This window comes from Lucilia cuprina, chromosome 3 (genome assembly GCF_022045245.1).
Source record: "Lucilia cuprina isolate Lc7/37 chromosome 3, ASM2204524v1, whole genome shotgun sequence".
Taxonomy (NCBI): Eukaryota; Metazoa; Arthropoda; class Insecta; order Diptera; family Calliphoridae; genus Lucilia; species Lucilia cuprina.
This window is the reverse complement of record NC_060951.1, coordinates 57080866-57105331: the sequence shown is the minus strand read 5'-3', so window position 1 is coordinate 57105331 and position 24466 is coordinate 57080866. Positions and strand designations below refer to the sequence as shown.

The 24466-nt window shown below is 29.2% G+C and overlaps 5 protein-coding genes across 9 annotated transcripts; 2 read left to right on the top strand and 3 right to left on the bottom strand.

Annotated features, from left to right (window-relative positions):
- Nucleotides 1-382: 382 nt before the first annotated feature.
- LOC111681475 lies at nucleotides 383-1552 on the bottom strand. Its single transcript, XM_023443262.2, has 4 exons — nucleotides 1471-1552; nucleotides 1196-1412; nucleotides 926-1138; nucleotides 383-863 (listed from the first exon to the last, which is right to left on the bottom strand). Exons 1-4 carry the CDS (start codon nucleotides 1471-1473, stop codon nucleotides 604-606), a joined length of 693 nt encoding a protein of 230 aa, XP_023299030.2. The 5' UTR covers nucleotides 1474-1552; the 3' UTR covers nucleotides 383-603.
- A 1330-nt stretch (nucleotides 1553-2882) lies between these two features.
- LOC111681470 (acyl-CoA-binding protein) lies at nucleotides 2883-5302 on the top strand. The gene is made up of 4 exons (XM_023443255.2): nucleotides 2883-3097; nucleotides 3385-3441; nucleotides 3628-3742; nucleotides 4994-5302. Exons 2-4 carry the CDS (start codon nucleotides 3427-3429, stop codon nucleotides 5134-5136), a joined length of 273 nt encoding a protein of 90 aa, XP_023299023.2. The 5' UTR covers nucleotides 2883-3097; nucleotides 3385-3426; the 3' UTR covers nucleotides 5137-5302.
- Nucleotides 5303-5357: 55 nt separating this feature from the next.
- Nucleotides 5358-14562, bottom strand: LOC111681463 (rabenosyn-5). Its single transcript, XM_046947426.1, has 6 exons — nucleotides 14427-14562; nucleotides 11389-11466; nucleotides 10650-11300; nucleotides 10165-10312; nucleotides 5838-6475; nucleotides 5358-5768 (listed from the first exon to the last, which is right to left on the bottom strand). The coding sequence occupies exons 3-6, from the start codon at nucleotides 11136-11138 to the stop codon at nucleotides 5484-5486; spliced, it is 1560 nt and encodes a 519-aa protein (XP_046803382.1). The 5' UTR covers nucleotides 11139-11300; nucleotides 11389-11466; nucleotides 14427-14562; the 3' UTR covers nucleotides 5358-5483.
- Nucleotides 6631-8564, bottom strand: LOC111681464 (zinc transporter ZIP9-A). The gene has a single exon (XM_023443250.2). It carries the CDS (start codon nucleotides 8149-8151, stop codon nucleotides 7225-7227), a length of 927 nt encoding a protein of 308 aa, XP_023299018.2. The 5' UTR covers nucleotides 8152-8564; the 3' UTR covers nucleotides 6631-7224.
- On the top strand, nucleotides 11524-24074 carry LOC111681460 (FHIP family protein GG24907). Of its 5 annotated transcripts, none has more exons than XM_046947421.1 (7): nucleotides 11524-11657; nucleotides 14932-16259; nucleotides 16999-17395; nucleotides 18192-19245; nucleotides 19308-19802; nucleotides 20180-20218; nucleotides 23229-24074. In XM_046947421.1, exons 2-7 carry the CDS (start codon nucleotides 15556-15558, stop codon nucleotides 23822-23824), a joined length of 3285 nt encoding a protein of 1094 aa, XP_046803377.1. In that variant the 5' UTR covers nucleotides 11524-11657; nucleotides 14932-15555; the 3' UTR covers nucleotides 23825-24074. The 5 variants fall into 5 exon arrangements, with proteins under 5 accessions (XP_046803377.1, XP_046803379.1, XP_046803376.1 ...); XM_046947423.1 differs by lacking the exon at nucleotides 11524-11657 and adding an exon at nucleotides 11703-11764 and having other exon boundaries at nucleotides 18216-19245; XM_046947420.1 differs by lacking the exon at nucleotides 11524-11657 and adding an exon at nucleotides 11703-11764.
- Nucleotides 24075-24466: the final 392 nt, after the last annotated feature.

Below are 24466 nucleotides of genomic sequence, written 5' to 3'. Positions count from 1 at the left end.
TTACTATGAGCTGCCAGATTTTGATTTGACGACTTTTGGTTTCAAAAATTTTGAGGTGGCGATTATTATGTTGATTTTGACGATTTTTAGAAAATTTCAAGAATCGAGTTTTATTTATTTCATTATAAAAAATAATAATTGCAGTTGAAAAGAAAGCTTGAAAACCTTTTCGAAGCGATGAAAAGATAGCGGTAACGGTATTAAAAAATATTTTGGAAACGGTTTTTAAGCGGTATCAGTATATCGGCTGATGTCGATTGGTATATTAGCGCTATTTATTTTAGCGGTATTTAGCTCCCTTTGCTCTTAAAATGTTGAACCCAGGAGAAAAATGGTATCTCTTTGGACAGTCGAAATAGTATTAAAGTTAAAATTTAAGCTCTTTTTAATAATAGTGACATCTGTGCGATTTGATATTTATTATTTTAAATACAACTAATACCTCAACTGAAGTACAGAATTTCGAATACTAAAAGTTATAAGATTTAATTAATAAAGGATAAAATAACATGAATAATAAATATAATAATATATAGAATGACCATCACAAAAAAATGGCAACATTTTGTGTTAAATATTTCGAAAATTTGTGTTTTCTCCAACTTAATCAATAACATTTTCATCTTGTGAAGTTCGATTAGAATTTTTTGGTAATGGTGCTGTCTGCGTAGTGAAATTTCGATCGTTCCTTTGCATTACATTTCTTAAATTTGTACGTTCAGTTTCTGTACTACCATACATGTCATAGACCTGTGAAACTCCTAAATATGTTGTAACACCAACAAGAGCAAAAAATATTAAGACTATTCCCACAGCTCCTAAGAGTCCCAGCATTATCATGGTTAAGATGGTTAAAAGAGTTCCTGAAAGGGAAAACACATTAGAAATATTACAATTTTTCTGATATTAATAATAGCAAACTCACCTTCTAATACTAAAAATCCCGTAAAGGTCATAACAATTGTTGATAAGGCAAATGCCATAAATAGTAAAACTGGCAATGAAGCCACCAAGCCAGCCGCTAATAAACAAATTGCCAGATGAGGATGCTGTACACACCATTGTGCAAAACGATCAAATAATTGATAACCTCCCAAATCGACCATGATTAAGTGGAACAACCATTTTATTTGACGGCCTGCTTATTATTATTGACGCTTATGAATAGCCAAAAAATAAGGTAAGGACAACTTACATAGTTTTTGAGAGACTTCCATTAACATTTTCAATAAAATCTCCGGACAATCTTCTGGTTTTGAGTTGGAGTCCGTATTTGTCTTTGTATGATTTTGCCCTTGCGGATCATCTTTGTTGGATTTTACATGTTGTTTGCTGTTCTCTTCGGTTACATTAATATCTCCTCCCTCGTCATCTGATGAACTGGCTGAGTTGACCTCATCGTTTACTAAGATCTTAAGATTATTCCAATATTATAATGTTTTAATGCAAAACATAAATTTGAAAATTTACCATTATATCCGTCTATTTATGTTTTTAATAAGATGAAAATCTCTAAAAATAATATTTACAATTTCATATCAATTTATTGTTGTTATACTTTGTTTCAATGCGTTGTTGTTTTTATTGTATAAAAGGAAGAATTTATACAAAATAAAGTAGTTAAAACCTATGGTTGATTTTCGTTTATGTTTTTGTATGCCAAATCTGTCAAACATTGTATTGAACAAGATTTTCATACTGTCAAAATATATACATAAAAACTGCAATGTACCTGTTACTGCTGTCATCTTATTAATGTCGTAAAACATCTTTTTCGTAGAGTAGCCAGACTGCTTATATATGCAGTTGAAAGCTTGAACAAACATAATTACCGTTATTCATTGCAAAATAAGGTACATAGTTTTATAATCAAATAAAGTCGGTTGATAAAAAACGTTGCTTCTCATTCTTGATTAGTTTTTTTCAGCAACTATAGAAGTTATTTAAAAAATTCAAAATCACAAGTCTTTTCTTGATTGATATAAGCATAAAATTATACTATTATATATTTTTAATATATACACATCATTCTGAGAAATATACAATTCGTATAAGTGAAGGGTATTTAACCCTCTGACAGACAAAAAAAAACAAAACAGAAAAAATATGTTTTTCAATTTGTACCTTGTCAATAAACACTGTTCAATGTGCATTATCGTGTCAAATTAAAAAAAACTAATAAAATAAATAACAACTTAGACCCTTCAACTATAAACAGAAATAGTTAAAGTAGGTTTCAAAAACATATCTTAGAAAATATAAGCTTTCAAAAAATGGTGTCTAGCAGACACCACATCAGTAAAATAGTTAAAATCCACGTCAGTCCCAGAGGGTTAAGATTCGATATTACCTAATTAGGGTTCTACAGTTGAAACGAAAAGTCGACTTTTAGACTTTTTTTATTTAGTTAAATGTCGACTTTTTGAATTTTATGAAAAGTCGATTTTTTCGATTTTTTTCATTTAAATAAAAGTCGACTTTTAGACTTTTTCGACTTTTTTCGACTTTTTCCGACATTTTTCGCCTTTTCATTTTTTCGACTTTTTGACTATTTTCGACTTCTTTCTAGTTTTTTCCAAATATTTTTTGACTTGTTTCGACTTTCAGACTTTTCGGCTTTTTTTCGACATTTATTCACAAAGTCGACTTTTCTCACAGACGATAGTCGAGTTATCGACTTTTTTGGAACAAAATAGTCGACTTCGACTTTTTTCGACAAAATAGTCGACTTCGACTTTTTTCGACAAAAAGTTGATTGTTCGATTATTCGAAAGTCGATTTATTTACCTTGATTATATTAAAAATATGTCAAGTTAACTATCACGCTGAATTAGCATTACTAGTAATAACACAAATGAACCAGCTGCTATCATTCATGATATATTTGTAAACCTAACTGTCAAACTTACTTGTGTTTGTTGTACACCAATAACAAAACTAATAGGAGAATTTGATAGAACTAAGCTCTTTTACAAAAACAAAATGAATGTATTTTCCTTTCCCTGGCAAACTGGTGCTATCTTGTTTATGAAGTACTTTCCGATTAGTAAAATAAAACAACCGGCTAATTTTCACACAGTTATTAACTATTCAACTGGTAAGAGCAAAAAGCGGAAAAACTTCTTGTATTTACATAATAATCTAAAATTCCTCCCCCTTTTCCCTCCTTACAATAGTTATTAAATTTGTGTAAGTGAAAAACTTTTAAAGGAGAGGGAGTGGCTTTAGCAAGTGGCGTGACCCCTAAAGAACATTTTGTATATGTATATTAATGCATATTTTCTTGTGTGTACACGACTTTTTCAATAATTAAACTTTATCCTAAAATTGAATTTAATATAAATTAAAAATAATATTGTACATATATTTTCATTTCATTCGCAGATTCGATACGCACAAAGTTAGTTAGATTTTTGTACTATAACCATGGCCACTCAAGAGGTAAATAAAATACAATAAATCTAATTTGTTTAGATTTTAAATAAATCAATTTATGTTTAATTCTTATCATATTTGTACTTTGTACTTTTTTAGTTAAATTTTCTTAAAAAAATTACACGTGTTAAAAAGTTTCTATCTTTGTATATTCTTATAATCTTTTTTATTTTACTTTTTTTGTTCTCGTAGGAATTTAACAAAGCCGCTGAAGATGTAAAAAATTTGAACTCTACACCCGCCGATAATGATTTATTAGAATTATACAGTTTGTATAAGCAAGCTACCGTTGGTGATTGCAATACTGGTATGTATCTTTGTTTTTGTTTAAGTATCTAGATAGATTTATATTAATGTAGCTGGTAGATTTTAAATGAATTACGAATGATCTCTTAGGCTTTTTATATACATTTCGTTTTCGAACCCAGAGTCCTTATGAAATCAGTTTTCCGAAGACCCCAGATAGCTGCATGATTCTTATTTAAAATTACCCAAATCTAATGACTTAAATTCCGTAGCAATCCATGAAAATATTATGCTTTTTCTTAATCATTTATTAGCTATAGCTGCTAGTTTATCCCTTCGTCCAGCTCACTAAATATTAAAGTCAGACAAAAGGAATATGACTCTTTTGTGACAATCGATCCTTATGATTGTTACAAAAGAATTGTTCATTCATAAACTAAAATTTTCCTTCTATAACTCTATATGGAACATATACAGTGAATCATCTAAGTTTTTTGCCTACCTTTTTTTAAGAGAATTTAGATTTTTGTTCATAAATAAAATTGGAAAAAACATGTAAAAAGTAAATTTATGTTTTCCAATTAAAAATAAAGATTGTGTAAAATATTGATAAATTCTTATAGGTATATAGGATAATAAATCAGTTAAGAAATATCCAAGAAATGTCATTCCACTACTAAAATATCTAAAAATTTTATTCTAATATATAGGAGTAAAAAAATATTAAATTTTAAAAAATAATGCAGCAATATTGAAAAAATAACAAAAAAAAACCCTAAAAAAACAAAATACTTTATTGACCTAAAAAATTAACAATACGTTCACACTTTATCAAAAATTTCATTAAATAATATCACGATTTTACATTTTATGGTAGAAAATTAAAATATAAGATATCCTTTAAAAAATACAACAAACAAATAGTTTTATTTTGCTGTAAATAATTGTTCAGATAAAATTTTTTCTTAAAATTTATAAAATTTTGCATAGGCAAATTACTTAATTGATTCACTGTACATAAGTTTATCAATTAAAGTTATGTATTTCTATTTAGCGAGAGAGATTATCATGTCATTAACAACTACAAGAAACAATAATGTTACATGGTACATACATACATATTTATTGTATTATTATTGCCCGCTATCAATAAATTGATAACGAATAATAAAAATACCTACTTAATTGTTTTAAATGACAGGGTGATTGTTTAAAAACAGTTATTTTTAAAAAAAAAACCTAATTTAAATTAATATAGTTATGTATGTAATGTAGTTTTTATTAAACAAAATTATATTTCTTAAAAATTTAGATAAACCTGGATTTTTGGACTTTAAAGGAAAAGCCAAATGGGAAGCATGGAATAATCGTAAGGGTATGTCAACTGCCGATGCTACTAACGCTTACGTAGAAAAAGTTAAAGCTTTAGTCGCTGCCGTAGGTCTTAAGGCCTAAAAAGCTGACAAATGATTGATTACAAGGAAATTTTGCAACAAGAGTCCAGTTTTCAATTTTTTTTTATTAAATTATATTAATTTTAGCATTTATTACAAAAAAAAAAACAAATATTTAATAAATGATCAAATAAATACTTATTAAAGTAAATTTATAAACATACAATAAAAATTGCACATTTTCACTAAGGTATAAAATAAAGACCTTTTGTTTAAAAGAAATAAAGAAATTAAAAGTATTTTTGTAGGTGTGATTAATATTTGGTATACAACTTGTAGTACACACATATAGTTTTTGTGACATTGTTAAATGAAGGAATGTGTGTGGCAAACAATTTCAAGTAGAATTTATTTACTATCTTCTAGGTTCGCTGTTCGTTCATCATCATTTTGCCTTGTAGCACTATTATTATGCATAACACTTAAAGCTCTTTGGCGTTGATAGAATTCTTTTTGCAATTCTCTTAAATTAATTTCTAGTGTTTCGACAACATCAAAATTCATATCCTGTCTGGCTTGTTTTATATAACCTTTGATTATATTTATTTGCTCCACTAAAGGATCATCATTTTGCACCAGTCCGGCTGTACTGATTTGATGAGCAGTCCAATTATCCAAGGAACGTAAATCGGACTAAAATTAAAGATAAAAATTAATTAATTGTATTAAAAGATTTATTTGAAATTTGTTGTTAAAACTTACCCCTTGCGCATAATCGCCACTTTTTAAACTAGTACTTTCTGAACTGGAGGCCGCTGCCAAACCATATCTTTCATATGCCTCCATAGCTTGTCTACGTTCTGTGGCTATACGTAATTCAGCTTCCATGCGTTTACGTTCTTGTATCTTACGTATTTCCTCCTCCTTTGGCAGTGGTGGCAGTGATAGCATTTTCTCTTTTATCAATTGTATACAAGATAAACGTATGGCCTTTTTTAGACTCTCCTCTCGTGTACCCGGCTCACAAGTTATGGCCAAAATACGTTTACTAAGTACATCTATAGCTTCGGCAACTTGTCCAATTTTACCACGCAGCGCACTGGCATCGTTTAAAGTGAATATGGATTCTCCCTCATAGAGACTGGCTATGATTTTCAAATACATTTCTATGTCGGGCATAACATTTTTACGCAATTTCTGTATGTCTGCATAAATGTGTGTTATTGGTGGACGACATGTACGACTTTCGTGCATTTCTTGTCGCGTTTCTAAAAGCCATAGACAGTGATCACAGGAACGTATACCACTTTGTTGGGGATTAGAGGAACTAGTGGTATTCTTTTCATCTGCGGTTTGTTTAAGAGGTTCACTGTGTGTCATTGTAAGACTGGCTAATTCCACTAAAAACATTAAGGGATATTTTAAATTAAAAGAAATATGTTATATAAAAATTTATTAAATAAGAGGTTTTAATTGTATTCTTTGGTTTAAATTATCATCTTTTTAAATATTTTACCAAAAACATCATTTTTTTCCAAATCAGTACATATCATTATTTAATTTTTCCTCACAAATAAGATTTTTATTTAACGTTCTATAAATTAAGCGATTCTTTTTTATACATTACATGTAAAACATTAATTTTGATCATGATAAATTTTGTATGTCATATAGCATCATATAATTATGTATATTTCTTTATAAATCTTAATATATGTATATTAGGGCGATCCCAAAATAAAAGTTGCTGATAGAATAAACTTAAATTCATTATAAAATACAATTTCTGAAATTGTTTGTCTTGATGTCAATATCAAGGGATAAAAAAATATTTTTAAGGATTTCACGATTCATTTTGTATTTCTTCGAAGGAAAATATAAGCAATTGAAGTTTTTAATGAAAATACCTAAAAGGCGGCTTGAAATCGAAAAATTAAGAAACAAAATAATTTTTCTGAATCATTTTAATCTTTAAGAAATGATATCTGTGAAAACAAGAGCACCAAGACCTAGTGTATAAGCTCAATCAAACAAGCTCACACATAAACACAACAAATTAAGTATTAAAACTTTCAATTCTATTTTGGAGACACCCTAATTTCTATATAGTATATATATATTTACAAATTATTATACTAAATTTATTTTATTAATGATGATGGCCAAATGTTATCACTAACGGCAATAATGCGCCAAATATCATTATAATAAGTTCACTGCAGCTCAGACCGTTCGAAGGGGCGATTTGTGTTGGCAGGTCAGTGTTCTCTTCAAGCAGACGATATTGGGAAGAATGCGATGAGGCATGAGAATGTCCACCTTGTGTTAATTCGGGTAAAACATGAACTGTTGCTACATACAAAAAGGTACCAGCCGAAAAGAGCATAGCTATGCCAGTGGCATTAACAGAATTTAAGGTTTCCTTTTGTTCTTGTCCAATGCCAAAGTAGGTAAGTAGCGTTAAGAGAGGAGCCGATAAAGAGAATATTGCTAAATGTTTGCGAATCTGTTGACGTTCGATTTTTTCATGCAGCAAAAAACTGACCAATCCAAAAGCGGCTGGTGCTTTATGCAGCATAATTGCTAGGAACACAATCATTTCGACGTCTTTGTGACTGGTAGTGGCAGCTGCACCCAAAGCAACACCATCAGCAGCCGCATGCACCACAAGACCCAAGGTAGCTGTTATGTTTTTATCGCTCGGAGATGATTCTTTTTGTCGTTTTTGTGATATTTGATCCACTAGCATCATAAAGACAAAACCCAATACTAACGACAAACCAATAGTGCGGGAATGATCCTTTTCCTCGTCGTGCGTGTGTAAATTAGGTGTTTCTGCCGTATTGGCAGTAGTTTTTGTTAACATTGGTGTTTCCACTTCTGTGTATAAAGATCTTATGCCTTCAGGTATAATAACAGTTAAGGCAGTGCCTACTAATAGACCCGCTCCCAGGACAGTAACTAGTTTGAGTTTTTTCTCACTTAACTTCATTACTATTGGTATGCTGCCTGCCAAATATGAACCCACTAACATAACTATTACAAGCATAACTAGCATAAATGTTTCCTCTGTCATTTTGGCTTTTTAATTGTTTACGTTTTGTGGGTGGTATTTGTTACTCTAACTGAAGATTTTGTGTTATTTTGTTTAGTATATATTTAAATCCGTTAGAGTTTTTCTCATTTGGGAGATTCTTGTTATATTAACTTTCTTTTGGCTAACTGGTATATTTTATCAATTTTATTGTTGTTTTTTTGCCACGTTATCTTTTGTTTTCTCGTCAGATTTTTATTGTACAAATTGTATACATAACTATATCTGTAGTTATATTATTAAAGAATTTATTTCAACTATTTATTATTGGATAGTCGTCGTTTAATATTTTATAAAAACTTAAGAAATTAAAACATTTTTCTTTTCATTTTTGTTATTTTAAACAATTTGTGTGCAGTGTTTTTCTTTTCTTTTACTATTTTCTTTTTTTGTTGTTTTGGTTACTCCTATTTTATTTTTGAATGGTTGTTTATTTTTGTAGTAGATAAAAATAGTACTTTAAAAAGAAAATGAAATGCAACCGATTTTTTTTTAAATAACGGTAATAGAATGAAAAGCTATGCCAAATTTTTTAATAACAAACAAATAGAAAATATACCAATTAGGGTTCTATAAAACAACTTTCGAATAATCGAACAATCGACTTTTTGTCGAAAAAAGTCGAAGTCGACTATTTTGTTTCAAAAAAGTCGATAACTCGACTATCGTCTATGAAAAATTCGAAAAGTCGACTTTGTAAAGTCGAATAAAGTTGGAAAAAGTCGGAAATAGTCGAAAAAAGTCGAAACGTCGGAAAGAGTCGAAAAGTCAAAAAAAGTCGAAAAGTCCGAAAAAGTAGAAAAGTCGGAAAAAGTTGGAAAAAGTCGAAAAAAGTCGGAAAAAGTCGAAAAAAATCGGAAAAATCGAAAAAAATCGGTAATAATTATAAATAGTAATAATATAATGTTAAATGGTAACATTATAAATTTACGCTTCTGGCTTCGGAAAAAGTCGAAAATAGTCGAAAAGTCGGAAAAAGTCGAAAAGTCGACTATTTATAAAATTTAATTAAAAGTCGAAAAATCGACTTTTAATTAAATGAAAAAAGTCGAAAAATCGACTTTTAATTAAATGAAAAAGGTCGAAAAATCGACTTTTAACTAAATGCAAAAAGTAGACTTTTTATAAAATGCAAAAAGTAGACTTTTTATAAAATGCAAAAAGTCAAAAAGTCGACATTTCATAAAATGCAAAAAGTCGAAAAGTTGACTTAGTGTCTCAGGTGGTAATCGAATCCACGATCTCTGAGACCTATGGTCGATTATTGACTGTTGATAAGCCATAGTAGAATTTTACGTGAATTATATAAAATTTTGAATAGATTCTAATAATGCTGAACCATGTTAATTATTGAAAGAAAAAACTTTTACAAAATATCACGTTTGCACGACAATTGGTTCTTCGCACCGGAACAATTCAGAGTTCAACGAACAACAACCAAGGATTGTCAACCCAGCCATACTATCTTTACACGTGTCGCAGCTACAATAACAACAATATCAAAGTTTCATGAGTATGGACCAATTTTAAATAGAAAACTTCTCAAAAGCACATCGGATAGAATTAAATATAGTTCAGAAATACATAGAATATAAATATTGAAATACTTCTTGCGGTATGTCAGTATTCAAAAATCTCCACTACCAATACAAAATAATTTCGTTTAATACAACAAATGTTCGTTCGAAAACTTTTTTGAGTTCTATGCTTCAATTTAGTAACTTTTTTTTGTCGTTAAATAGTAAAAATTCCTAAGTTAGCAATAATTGTCATTATGTAGTATTCTGAATTTAATTTCACCTATATTTTTCGATAAACATAATCTATAGTTAACGAAAAGTATCGGCAAAGTATATTTTGAAAATATTTCTTAACAAAAGTTCATTAAAGAGTTAGAGAATTATAAATTTGTTATTGCAACCGATATTTGCCGCTGATCAATATGTCTTTGATGTAAACAATATATAGTAAATCATAAAACTTTTCTCTACTTACATGCGGTATCAAGAGGTAAAAATTTGGAACAATCATGGCACATTATACTGCCACACAAACGACAATGATGTTGGCGTCTGGCAATGTGAAAACTTTTGGCACAATTGGGACACAATTTAACAGAGCTACCATCCAGCCAAGGAACAATCTAAATTAAGATTTTATTTATTTCAATTAGTTTATAAATTTATGTTAATCTATAGTTTTATAAAAATGTGTTTAGTTTTTTTAATATTTAGTAGTTGATCTTTAAAATTAAGACTTTTAAGGAAGAATTACAATAGACTTACAGTAGATTAATGAACACACTTTCTATATAAAAAGGGGACTATTCTAATGAACATACATACATATGCATGTGTAGAAATTATGCGAGTGCTTAATGCTGATGTTGCACAACGGTATAGGAATCTTTTTTAATATTTTAACTAAAAATTTTACTATTTGGAAAACCATCTGCAAATTTAATATACATACATACTTACATTTTGTTCATGTTGTTTTCGCAATACTGCATCCGAAGGCATATCCTTTAAGAGTTTATGTAGTCTTATAATCAATTTATTTGTTTCACTTGCATAACGTTCCAAGCGAGGATTTCTTATAGATTGAAAATACTCTGTGAGCGAGTGTTCCACACCGACCTCCTGATGGTCCATGAAATTGAAAACATTCATGCGCGAACGAGCATTGCTGGTTTCACGTACGTTAGGCTCAGCTCCACTGCGTGAAGTTGATATGGTGGCACTTTTCTCTAAGCTGCGTGACAAGTCAAAATTTATTTTCTTTTTAGCTTTGCTAAAAATGTCCTTAAACAATGTCCGAAGATCGTCATCTTCAGCATGAGCTTTGTCGAAATGGTCGGTAAGAAATTCAAGAGATTTTAAATCCTCACGACACATGGGACAAATAAAACCTTCAAGTATAGCACCGTCTATATCGCTTTCATCAGGTTCACCAAATGGATTTGACATTATTGTAAGATTTTTGTAACAAATTAAATGCTTAAACAAAAAATCCACCTCTAAAAAAAACTATTGCAAGTTGCAGTCTGCAACTAATTTTTTTCATATACAGCTGATTTTGGCATTTTCCTTTGTGATGTATTATTTGCTGTTAACTTCCTCTAGATGGCGCTTCGAAATCAGCAAAACAAAATAAAAATAACACTTGTTTGTTATAACATATCTGTTTTTGTTGTTTAGTTGGAAATGTCAAAATTACCTGTCAATCTTGTTATTGTGAATTAATTTATTTTATATCGTCATTACTTTCTTTTCTGTGTGTTATTCTCTGTTAAAACTTTTTGCAATGCAAATTTTATTAAAATAAATCATTTATAAAATGTGAATTTATTAAAAAGATATAAATTAATTGACATACTATAAGTGCATTATAAAAATTTTCAATTATTTATTAACTAAAAGTGAATAAAATCAATGTTTATATTGTATGTAATTTGTGGGCTGCGGAAGTACAACTACAACAACAACGTAATATATATTTTTTAACTACATAAAGACGTTGTGTGTATGTGTGTGTTTTATTTAATAAACTGTATTTAAGAAACAACTTTATAAATTCAAAATACTAGTAAAAGGTAAGAGGGGTAGAATGGCTACAAACAATTCATTTTAAGAATCAATTTCTTTTCAAGTTGTTGGTATTATTTAACTTATTTTTATTTATCGAATTTGTCGATTAATTCGAAAGAGTGTGTTGCAATATGCAAGCTTTTAAACAAAATTGTTGACAAATATTTTTCGTTTTGTTTTTGTTGTATTTTTTTTGTATTAATACAAAATTAATTTGTCACAAGGCCAAAGGTGTTAAATTTTGTTGGTATAGTTTTTTTATTTATAGTTTAAAAATAATTGTACATTGCAAGTGCTTCTACAAAGAGTGTTGTTTAATAGTTTCGTTCGCTTTATTTTTGGTTTTTTTTGCCAGCCTACCTGGCCGCCAGCTGAGTTGAGAAGTATTAAGTACTACTGTGCAAAGGTAACACCAATCGATAGATAAACATACAGGTGCTTTAGTTTGATTTGAAATATTAAGAATTCTATTTCCAAACAGCATCTGCTTTTTATCTATTTTGGTGGTTTTATTTGTTTTCTATGAGGTTGTGAAGCATCGAAGCATTGAAGTCAAACTCATAAACAATTCAACCGCTAACTCCAGCCAACTAGTCTGACTATTTCTCTCTTTTTAACACCAAAAAGTTTCAACATCACACAGAGTTTCTTAAATTTTCTTAATAGAGGATTTTTGCTAATAATTATAATTAACAATAATATTCCGAAAAAAGTAATGTAAATAGAACAAAACTAACAATATTCCAAAGTATTCTTCCTGCTTATACCAAAAATGTATTTTCCAACTGTAAGCTGACCATTGAGCTTAAAAATATTTAAATAAAATATTATTCATACTATTACAGAAAATTTTTGGAAAAAGGTTATTTTTGTTTTATATTTTTTCCAGATAAGATGTTCACTGAACTTTAATATGTACAGTGAATCAATTAAGTTATTTGCCTTTGTAAAATTTTTATAAATTTTAAGAAAAAACTTTATCTGAACAATTATTTTTAGCAAAATAAAGCAATTTGTTTGTTGTATTTTTTAAAGAATATCTTATATTTTAATTTTCTACCATAAAAAGTAAAATCGGTATATTAATTAACGAGATTTTTGATAAAATGTGAATGTATTGTTATTTTTTTGGGTCAATAATGTATTTTGCTTTTTTAGGTTTTTTGTTAATTTTTTTAATATTGCTGCATTATTTTATATAATTTAATATTTTTATTACTCCTATATATTAGAATAACATTTTTTTAGATATTTTAGTAGTGGAACGACTAAATTTGGACATTTCTTAACCGATTTAATTATCCTATATACCTATTAGAATTTAGCAATATTTGACTTAACATGAAATCTATCGCTTTTTTCATTAAATTTCGAAAATAATAAGTAATTTTGAATTGAATACATGATATATTAGATAATCATCAATGGATTTGGACCTAGAAAAAATGTTTTGTGAGGTATAAATTTATATATTATAACAAAATAATCCGGGGTTTTGGTCATTTTGTATTTATAAACAAAAACTACATTACGGAAACTCCATCTATTTGAAGAGTATTGTGTAAATTTTATTTAGAATTGTATAATATTGATTCTTATTCAATAAATCTAACACTAAGTACCATCCTAGCCACTCTAAGTATGGGGACATCACCATATAGAACTATTAAATGCTAAAATCTTGATTTTCAACCTCATATTTTAAATTCTATATTTTATGAATAAGATACAGTAGGCGAATTTGGATCTGGATAGATATTCTTGATTTGGGTTCTAAATATATATAAGTGTATGTATTAGGTGAAAAATATTGCTTTTGTTGACGTTACGCTATGATAACCAACTCTATTTTAAAATATATAAATTAGGTATTTTTCCTATACTACACGACAGTTCACTTTACATTTGTTCCAAGCAACCTAAGGTCTGTTTAGAGGTCTAAATTTAAACATAGTGTTCCTAGTAGTTCGTATATAGATTTTGAAAAGATAAATCAGGAGTCATTTGGCAGTTAAAGACTTTGAAAGAGCACTCAGTGCGTTTTTTCTAATAATTTTTTGGATCATTTCATCTATTACTATATTTTATATTTTTTAATGTTGTTGATTAAACATTTCATAATTATATTTTATTGATTTTTTATATAATTTTTTATATCGAAATTGCCTCGTTATTAGCCTTTAAACATTTTAAGGCAAACACTCTTCCTTTTAACAATAAAACAATAAATTCCAAAAATAATTAAAAAATAATTTGAAAAGCCCAATGAAATTAACCGGAATTCTCAATATGCAAAATACTTTATTGACATGCAAATTCTGATGAAAAATAATAAAATGCAACAACAAATGCACCAAAATTTGTATTTAAATATTTTTTTCTAATTTTTAACATTTTACACAATCTCCATTTTTAATTGGAAAAAATATATTTACTTTTTACCTGTTTTTTCGAATTTTATTTATGAACAAAAGACAAATTTCTCTTAAAAAAGGTAGGCAAAAAACTTAGTTGATTCACTGTATAAATTTTTGCTTTACCAGTTGTTTGACATTTCATTTTTAAATTTTTGAATAAAATTAAATGTAAAAGGTCTTTCTTAAAGGGTATTTATTATAAAAAAATTAATTTAGCATAAATTTGCTAAAAAAAATTTACTTTTTATACCTATTTCCCGTTTGTGAATATCTGTAATATTTGTATCAAATCAGGTAGTATGTATATTAAACATACATTCAAAAATTTGTGGGATTTTCCATTTGCTTTTACTGTTCATTTATTTACTATGTAGTAGTTGTTAATTATTTTGATTTGATTTTATTTTTATTCCAACATTTTGCTTTATTTATAAACTTTTATATTTGTATAGCTGTGTTAGTATCTCTAGCATTTTATACATTTGTTTGTTAGTTTTTTTGTTTGATGTGAGAAATAAGACAAATATTGCAACATCCAGCACACACAATAAATTATAACCGTAACAGTTGCACACACAACGATGGAACATAACATTAAAGTTTTGTAAACAGAATACACTGTAGTAGTATTGGCAAAATAATGTAAATGTTAAACTCTTTCCAATGTGCATTAAAATGTCAAATATTAATCGTCAACTTGAATAATTATTTTTTACTAGTTCATAAACTTAATAAATTTTCTTATCAATTTTTAGAAACGCTTAAAATTTGCATCACGTCATCATTATCATCACACACTACAAATAAAATAATTAAAATAAAAGTACGTACATTTATATAGAAAAAAATAAAGCGAAACAAAAACATCGAACAAAATAAATAAAATTAAAAAATAAAAAAAAAATTATAAGGCAAATAAACACCACAGTCAATTATAAATATTACGTCCCCCCATTTTACAATGAAACGTCGCCTAAAACTTGTGATGATGATAAACTAAAATAAGCAGCACAATATACATAAATGTATACATTTAGTTAACACACATACGAATACGTTACGGTACGAGTCCGAGTCCAAATACGATTATGCAGTACATATAAAGACCATAGAGAAGAGAATCAAAATATACAATAATAATTCTATCTAGATACAAACATACATACATATAAATAATTTACTTTATACATTTACATTTTGTATGCTACATACATACAAACATATATGTACATATGTTAATATCCAACCATTTGTGAATATAACACAAATTTCATTGTTATTGTTTGGACGATAGCAAAAAAAAAAAAAAAGAGAGATATTTGCCAAGCAAATCAAAACATAAAAACACCAACAAAAATTAAACTCAACAATTATAAAATATGAGTTGGTTACGTTCAAGTCCTTTAAGGCAGAGTCTAACACGTACTCATAGTAATGGCTCCGGTGCAGGAAGTTCATTTTTCACCACATCCAGTAGTTCCGGTTCAACACAACATCCTGTTTTAAGACAACGTCCCATAGATACTGCAACTGATTGTGATCCGCGTGCCTGTTATGATAGTTTTTGTAAACACTGGCAACAAGCCTACGAAATTATACAAAGAGCCGATGGTCCAAATCGTACTCCATCACATGATGATGTTTTGGCGGTTGTGTCACATTTGGATTTTATGGTTACACTTTTATTGGTGGAATTACATCATTGTAATAAAGTTGCCTTACCCGACTCATCAAATGTACCACCTGCACCTTGTTTGGAATATATGTTAAGTGAAAATCTATTAGATAAATTATATGAATGGGGCTGTGTGACGGGACGTTATGCCAATGCGGTGCGTTTGGAGCAGCTGAAACTGTATGAACTATTGGTTAGTCATTCCAGGCATCAGCTATTGTGTCACGAACCATTTTTGAGGCCATTATTGAAAATATTGGCATCAAGTCAAGGTGAAATATTTCCACCAGATCTCGAGAAACGTTTGGTCATACTATTGAATCAACTTTGTGTGGTTCTAATGCAAAATGTTCATCTTTTGGATTTGTTTTTCTTTACATCAGCTCAAGAAACACAGAGTCCTAGCAAGTGAGTAGAAAATTTTGTTTAAAAAAGTAGATAGATTGATAGATAGATAGATAGATAGATTGGTAGATAGATGGATTGATAGATAGATAGATAAATAGATAGATAGATAGATAGATAGATAGATAGATAGATATATAGATAGATAGATAGATAGATAGATAGATAGATAGATTGGTAGATAGATAGATAGATAGATAGATAGATAGATAGATAGATAGATAGATAGATAGATTGGTAGATAGATAGATAGATAGATAGATAGATAGATAGATAGATATATATATATATATATATATATATATATATATATATATATATATATATATATATATATATATATATATATATATATATATATATATATTATATATTATATATATATATATATATATATATATTATATATATATATAGATAGATAGATAGATAGATAGATAGATAGATAGATAGATAGATAGATTGGTAGATAGATGGATAGATAGATAGATAGATAGATAGATAGATAGATATATAGATAGATAGATAGATAGATAGATAGATAGATAGATAGATTGGTAGATAGATAGATAGATAGATAGATAGATAGATAGATAGATAGATAGATAGATAGATAGATAGATAGATAGATAGATTGATAGATTGATAGATAGATAGATAGATAGATAGATAGATAGATAGATAGATAAAAAGATAGACGATAAATGGTTTAAATACTAATTAATAATTTCTCCCATTTACAGCTTTATAATATTTTCTCTACTCATACCATATGTTCACCGTGAAGGCAGTTTGGGTCATCAGGCCAGAGATGCTCTCTTACTATGTATGGCGTTATCACAAAAAAACTCCAATATTGGTACTTACATAGCACAATATTCGTCCATGTGTCCATTACTGGTTACTGGTCTCGGTGGACTCTATTCACGTCTACCTAATTCCATTGAAATCAATTCAATTGATTGGCATCGTATAACGCCCGATGATGTTACTGAAATACCTGAATTGACATTATTTATGAATGCTTTGGAATTTTGTAATGCTGTTGTACAGGTGGCTCATGAAATGATTAAAAATCAATTGCTTGATTTTATGTATCAAGGATTTATTGTACCCGTTTTGGGTCCAGCATTATTACAGGTATGTTAATGGGGGACACATACGAAAAAAAAATAACACACACGCACTCTAAAAGTAAATGTTTTTTGTTTGCCTCTGTACGTTTGTGTCCCTTTATAAGTCTATTTATATGTATGTTTAAAAAAAATTGTCTTCGATTTTTATGTGGTGTTGGTTTTTTTTGAAGGATTTATTTGCTTTCTACATGTAATTATTATTTGGTAACTTATTAAAAAAGAATAAAATTATAACTGTTGTTTTGTCAAGGCCTTATAAAAACACATAATATGTAGAATTCCTAAAAGTATTTTGTCTTTTTAAATTCAAAAATGACCCTGCTTTGTGCTTCCGCCATGTCCCTACACATTCATTGCCAAACAGTAAAAACGTTTAAGAATCTTAAGTCCGTTTCAAAACCTATCAAAAATCTAACGAATTTGTATTTAATGTTCCATAGTTTTGAACAGAAATCGGTGCTCCGATTAAAAATAGTTGTATTTGTTAAAGAAATTAGGCAAGATCGCTCACTATTTAGGTTTATATTTTCTTGAAATTATTTAATCCTGTTAAAAGTAAACTAATTAATGATAATAAGTGTTTTATATGTTTATTGACTGACAACACATAGTTATCTTTTTATACACTGTCCTCTAACCGCCTGGTATTTGTGTTAAATCTCTCTCTCTAATATGCTGTTTAACAAATCTATCTATTCGTATAACTTTCGGTCTACTATTCGTAAGTTCCGCTGTAAAACCACACCAATTGTTAAGTAAAAAAAAAATCGAAACAATTTTTTTTCTGGAAATATTCACAGACATTGAAAGGCAAACATTTCCAGACAAATGTGGATTCTCAAATATCGGCCATGTCCTATTTGGATTTAATATTGCGCTCAGTGACCGAACCAGAACTAATGAAATTATTTGTGAAATTTCTCTTGGATATGGAAAAGTTTGATGGTGAACGTATATTGGATACATTGGTGGAACGTTTAAGTTCTCAAGATCCCAATTTATGTATGGTTACAATGGCATTATTCGATACCCTATTGGGTTTACATTGTGAGGATTTAATGTTGGAATTATTATTGAAATATCTACTGCCGGGTAAACATGTACCCATATCTTATCGTCACAAAATTAATAAAATTGATCCTTATACAAACGCCGCCGAATTCTTTTTGGATTTAACGCCCGAGGTAATGAAAAGAGCTAGAGAGTTGACAAAACATAAACATGTAGGCGATACAGCACATCATACACACCCCACCATGCCGTCGCCTACATCAACGCTGAGTAAGACTATTGGAGCCAATTGGAATTACTATGGTTTGCATACCGGCGATAGTTTGTATGCCAATTATCATGCATATCTGTTTGAAGCTCATTTTCGTATAGTGCAATGTTTAACGGCTTGTTCAACTTGGTCCCATGATTATAAATATCAGAAATGGCCTCGTAAATCGAGTAAAGGAAATAATCAAACTATGGAAATGGTTAAACAGTTTTTCAATGAATTCAATAGCAGTCCTTTGTTGGAGCAATCAAATTTAATTTCCTCAAGCACAACATTCTATGAAGACAAAAAACAGTTTGATAGTTTGCAATCTATAGGGGAATCCAGTGGCTATGAATCGTTTAAATGGAGACCGGCCGATGAAGAAACAGCTGCTGATGAGTTAGCGCCTTCGACCAATGTATCCGTCAGTATGGCTGACATTGATTTAGATTCCAGCAGTAGCAGCCACAAACAAAATTCCATATTATCAAAGAAAGAGCCCTGGAGAATGTCAAAAAATCGTCATGAAATACATTTAACAGATTTGGACTTTTCTGAAGATCTATTTGCCCAGGGGACCGTATCATTGGGTAAGTGTTATGTTATCAAAAATGATAATATAATAATTTTGTCTTAATTCTTTCTGTTTAAGGTCCCTTTCTAAATGCGGTTTGTAGTAAATTACAAACATTTACCAGTAATACTCTTTATGTGAATCTACATCTTACGGGGCTGATAACACGTTTAGCCTGGTATCCCTTACCTTTAATACACTCTATACTCTTGCGTCCCGATATTGTTGTCACCTCAGACACTCCCTCATTTCATCAGGTATTGCGCATACTCAAACAACAAATTGATGCTGAACTACCAGTGGTTGAAGATTCTCTAGAAATAATCGATGTGGCCCGTTCATATCTTATAGATCGTGAATTTCGTTTGATTAATGCCCGCAAAGCAACAGAAAATTCTCCCTTACATGTAGCCAAAGTTATGACAACGCAACAGTCTACATATGCCGCCATATCGGCCTCCTCACCGGTACAGGTGACACCTTCCTCCTCGTATGATCCCTTCAAACGTAACGACACAAAAAGAATGAGTATTAGCAAATCGATAACTAGTATGTTTAGCCGCAAGTCAAATGGTAAGTTAAATAATTTCATTTTATTGGTTTTATGATTTACGTTTTTTTTTATCAATACTTTAACTTGATTTCTAAACCACTTTTAAAAAACCTATTTATTTTGTTTAATATTTTTTTTTTTGGGCATAACTTAAGGTGATTTATTATTTTATTTTAAATTATTAAATTGGGTTTAAATGGGGGCTTTATTTATATAAGTTTTCCATTACATTTCCATTACAACATTATATCACACATACACACTTAAACAATTACAGAAAATCTTATGAAAAACAAAATTTCTTTAACAGAAAATTTTATCATATTTATCATGTTTTAATATATATTTTGATTTTTGTTTTTATTTTATTTTTTTTTTTCTTACGATATTTCCTTAGCTACATCTGGCTTATCACAAATTTATGCATTCTTCACCGGTAAATATTTCACTTTACTTGGTATCATTTGTTTGTTAGTTTGTTTGAACAAAATTCGTAGTTATTAGTTAAATAAATAAATTTATATAAATATTTCATAATTATTATCTATAGTTAATTGTAGTTGTAGTTTATTATTACATTTTGAATTTGCTGCCTGCTTACTTTTATTTTTGTATATATATTTATGTAATTTTGAGTAGATTAGAAATAATTGCTTTAAAATAGTAGTTTGTTTTTTTTATAATTTGCTGTAAATATGTATGTATGTATGTAGTTATCTTATTCTTATTTACAAATAGATTTGACAAAAGAATATGATTCGTAACGGTTTTTATACCCTACACCACTATAGTGGGGAGGGTATTATACGTTTGTGCTGATGTTTGTAACATACAAAAATATTGGTCCAATACCTTAAAGTATACCGATCGATTCAGAATCATTTTTTGAGTCGTCCGTCTGTCCGGCTAGCTGGCTGTCCATGTAAACCTTGTGCGCAAGGTACAGGCCGCAATTTTCAATATAATTTGATGAAATTATGACCAAGCATGTTTTTGGGCACAGGGACGAAGCCTATTGAAAATGATTGAAATCGATCCATTATTTCACCTAGCCCCCATACAACCGTACCTCCCGATTTGAACTTTTTATGCCATAATTACATCAAATATTCTGCTATCTCTCTAAAAATTGGCACAAATAAGTTTTATAAAAGTATAAATGACACTGCAAATTTTCGTAAGGATCGGCCCTTATTTGACCCTATCCCCCATACAAACCCCCCTTCCAAAAATGTCTTAAACGTCTAAAATTGACTTGTAACCATTTGTATCGCAATGAAACTCAACAAAACTAACTGTTATTTAGAAATATATCCTTTTCCCAAATTTACCTAGGATCGGTAAATATTTGACCCATATAAAGCCTCATTTAGAAAATTTAGTTTTTTTATCAATAAATTGCTTAAATATTTTGGAATTATGGTAACATTCAACATAAAAGTTTCTTTATAAAAAATACAAATTTTATAAAAAGTTAAAAATATACTCATGGTGTAGGGTACTATATGGTCGGCCATGCCCGACTATACTTTTCTACTTGTTTTCATCATTTATTTTATTATAAAATATTGGTAATACACCCACCTTAGAATCACCTTTTGAGTCCGTCTGTGTGTCGATATAAACCTTGTGTACACGCTACAGGTCACAATTTTCAAGATAATTTAATAAAATTTGGCACACACTCTTCTTTTGATCCAAAAGGGTTCGTTTTTTCTAAGGTCAACTAAATTTAGAAAATAGTAGAAACGCAGAGAGTAAAATAACTTAGAAACCTTATAAAAACTATGATTTGTGCGAATTTTATAAGTTTATAACAAAAGAAATATATTTGAAATATCCATCATTATAATTTTATGTTCAAAATGGTTCAAAATTAGGAAGAAAATATAAAATATATATAATTTTTAGATTGTTTTATTAAAATTAAAAAATCTAAAAGAAAAAAAAAATTCAAAAGAAAAGTACTGAAACCGTTGTGTATATTAATAGGTCTGTTCGCGTACTCGATAATTTGTAACAATTCGCAGCAATTGTTACTAGGGTTCTATAGTTGAAACTAGAAGTCGACTTTTAGAATTTAGTTAAACATCGACTATTAAATTCTTCGTATTTTATAAATAGTCGATTTTTCGAGTTTTTCCGATTATTTTAGAGTTTTTGAATTTTTTTACACTTATTTAAAATTTTCGACTATTTTTGACTTTTTTCTACTATTTTCAAATTTTTGACTTTTTCCGACATTTTTCGACCTTTTCCAACTTTTTACGCAGCAATTGTTACTAGAGTTCTATAGTTGAAACGAAAAGTCGACTTTTAGAATTTAGTTAAAAGTTGACTTTTAAACTCTTCGTATTTTATAAATAGTCGACTTTTTCCGATTATTTTAGATTTTTAGAATTTTTTCCACTTATTTAAAATTTTCGACTATTTTTGACTTTTTTCTTCTATTTTCAAATGTTTGACTTTTTCCGACCTTTTTCGATCTTTTCCGACTTTTTACGACTTTTCGACTTTTTTCGATCTTTTCCGACTTTTCGACTTTAGTCGACTATTTTTTGAAACTTGGACTTTTCGACTTGTTCGATTATTCGAAAGTCGATTTATAGAACCCTAATTGTTACTGGATTCCGTTCGCTGGAAGCCGATAAAAATAACAGTTTGTTGATCGTTCCCACGACAATTGTATCTTCGCTCCGGAACGACCCGAGTCATACTCGGCCAAAGATTGTCAACCCAGCGACAGCTGTATCAACCGAAAGTTTTTTTTTTTACCAATTTTCGTTTTCAAACTTTTTTGGACAGTTTTAGACAGTAAATTAAAAATAACTCTTATCATAAAGTTACTGGATATTTTTTTTAATAAAAAGTACGCAAACCGACGTATTATTGTTGTTCCCACGACAATTGGGTCTTCGCTCCGGAACGACCCGAGTTATACTCGGCCAAAGATTGTCAACCCAACGACAACCGAAAGTTTTTTCCCCAGGTATGAACTATTGGTCACAGTCGAAATGTTACAACAACAACAAATAGGCGTTTGCGTACTTTTTTTTAAATATTTTTGGATTGAGAGTAAATTTAATATTTTCTCAATCATAAAGTTACTGGATATTTTTTACTAGAAAGTACGCGAACACACCTATTATCACTATATTTTCTTAAATTAATCCTCAACATCCAAAGCTGTTTAATCAAATCATTTAACTATTTTTGTAAAACTTTTGTCGTATTTTTACTATTAATACGTTTTATCATTGTTTATTATGTTTATTACAATAAAACAGTTTTTTAGAAAATAATAGCATGCCAAGATTAATTAACTAAAAACTAATATTTAAAAGCTTTCCATTTCTTAAAATGTTTTACTGTCTATAAGAAACATGTGAAAACATTTCTTTTAAAATGAAATATTATTAAATTAATTATACTATTCAATATTATAGGAGGATCTACATCACCATTTGCAGTTGGCTCAAATACAACGGCTAGCACTTCGTCTACATCTCCTTCATTAAATAATCAAAATCAAGCAACAAGTTCAGTAAATAGTTCTATAACAAGAGAGACTAGTTTAACCAATCTACCGCCTTTAGGAGCAAAATCCTCAGCCTCAACATCCTCCTCCTCTTCCTCTGTAACGGCGGCAACAAATGAACGCACAAATGAACGTAGTGGCAGTGTTAGCAGTACCACTACCTTGCAATCGAACAATTCAGCAACGGCAACAGCAACAACATCTTATAATAATTTTCCACAACATAACAGCATAACCTCCTCTCTGGGTGATAGGGCTAGTTCAACATCGACTTTAACCGCTTCATCTAACCTGGGAAATATGGCCTATATGGTGGGTAGTGGTAATGGTTCCGAACCGGCTTCTCTAGATTCGATATCATCAACAATGGGAGCAATTACCAGCGGTGGCACCGAACGCACTAGAGATTTAGCCTTATGTGCTGTCTTATTAGATGAATGGTTAAAGGAGTTAGCCGCTATAGCTCAAGAGCAAAGTGTTGTTATGCTTGATAAGGATTACTGACATTGTTGTCATGATGATGATGGGTGTGGATCAATACAACAACAACTCTATGCCAATTAATTGTACATGTTTTTGATATCGTTTTTAAGAGAAAAGTTAAAATATTTATATTTATCTTTTTAAAGATATAACAATTATTCAGTAAGTTTTGTTTATCAGTTTGTATATTTGTTTTCGATTCTTCTTTCTTTTTGGGAAAACGAAATTGTATTAAATAAATCTATATAAAAGCAATATATTTATTTACATATTTATATATGTATGTATTATTGGCAAATATTGATAACTTTTTACATGCATAGTTTATGATTTGCTATCTTAATTTCAAATTGTAGCCAAGAGTAATTTAAAAAGTTATGTGTGTATAATTTTTAAACAATTATGTATAATGAACAAATTTTGTAGGCTTTATTAAGCAGATTCTTTTTTTTTTTGAGAAATATTTTATACAACAAAAACTTTTTTTGCATGATTTCCAATTAAAATTAAGAAAACAACATGTTATTCCAAACAAAAAGAAAACAGAGTTTTTATTTATTACATTTATTGATAATTTTTAAAGAATAGGAAAGAGTTCTGCATAAAACACAACAAATGAAATGCATTACAAATCCAAATTCAGTCTTCCTCTTAAATGACTTT

What these genes read in the sequence shown, in the direction of transcription:
- LOC111681475 (XM_023443262.2), bottom strand. An exon ending in GGAAGTCTCTCAAAAACTAT is followed by an intron (nt 1,139 to 1,195) that starts GTAAGTTGTCCT and finishes AATAATAAGCAG; the next exon opens with GCCGTCAAATAAAATGGTTG. An exon ending in GGGATTTTTAGTATTAGAAG is followed by an intron (nt 864 to 925) that starts GTGAGTTTGCTA and finishes TTTCCCTTTCAG; the next exon opens with GAACTCTTTTAACCATCTTA.
- LOC111681470 (XM_023443255.2), top strand. An exon ending in CGTTGGTGATTGCAATACTG is followed by an intron (nt 3,743 to 4,993) that starts GTATGTATCTTT and finishes TTAAAAATTTAG; the next exon opens with ATAAACCTGGATTTTTGGAC.
- LOC111681464 (XM_023443250.2), bottom strand. Translation starts at nt 8,151, where the DNA reads ATGACAGAGGAAACATTTATGCTAGTTATGCTTGTAATAGTTATGTTA.
- LOC111681463 (XM_046947426.1), bottom strand. Translation starts at nt 11,138, where the DNA reads ATGTCAAATCCATTTGGTGAACCTGATGAAAGCGATATAGACGGTGCT. An exon ending in TTTACCTCTTGATACCGCAT is followed by an intron (nt 6,476 to 10,164) that starts GTAAGTAGAGAA and finishes TAATGTTTTTAG; the next exon opens with TGGAATTAGCCAGTCTTACA. An exon ending in GTGGCGATTATGCGCAAGGG is followed by an intron (nt 5,769 to 5,837) that starts GTAAGTTTTAAC and finishes CTTTAATTTTAG; the next exon opens with TCCGATTTACGTTCCTTGGA.
- LOC111681460 (XM_046947421.1), top strand. Translation starts at nt 15,556, where the DNA reads ATGAGTTGGTTACGTTCAAGTCCTTTAAGGCAGAGTCTAACACGTACT. An exon ending in TGGGTCCAGCATTATTACAG is followed by an intron (nt 17,396 to 18,191) that starts GTATGTTAATGG and finishes AAATATTCACAG; the next exon opens with ACATTGAAAGGCAAACATTT. An exon ending in AATTTATGCATTCTTCACCG is followed by an intron (nt 20,219 to 23,228) that starts GTAAATATTTCA and finishes TCAATATTATAG; the next exon opens with GAGGATCTACATCACCATTT.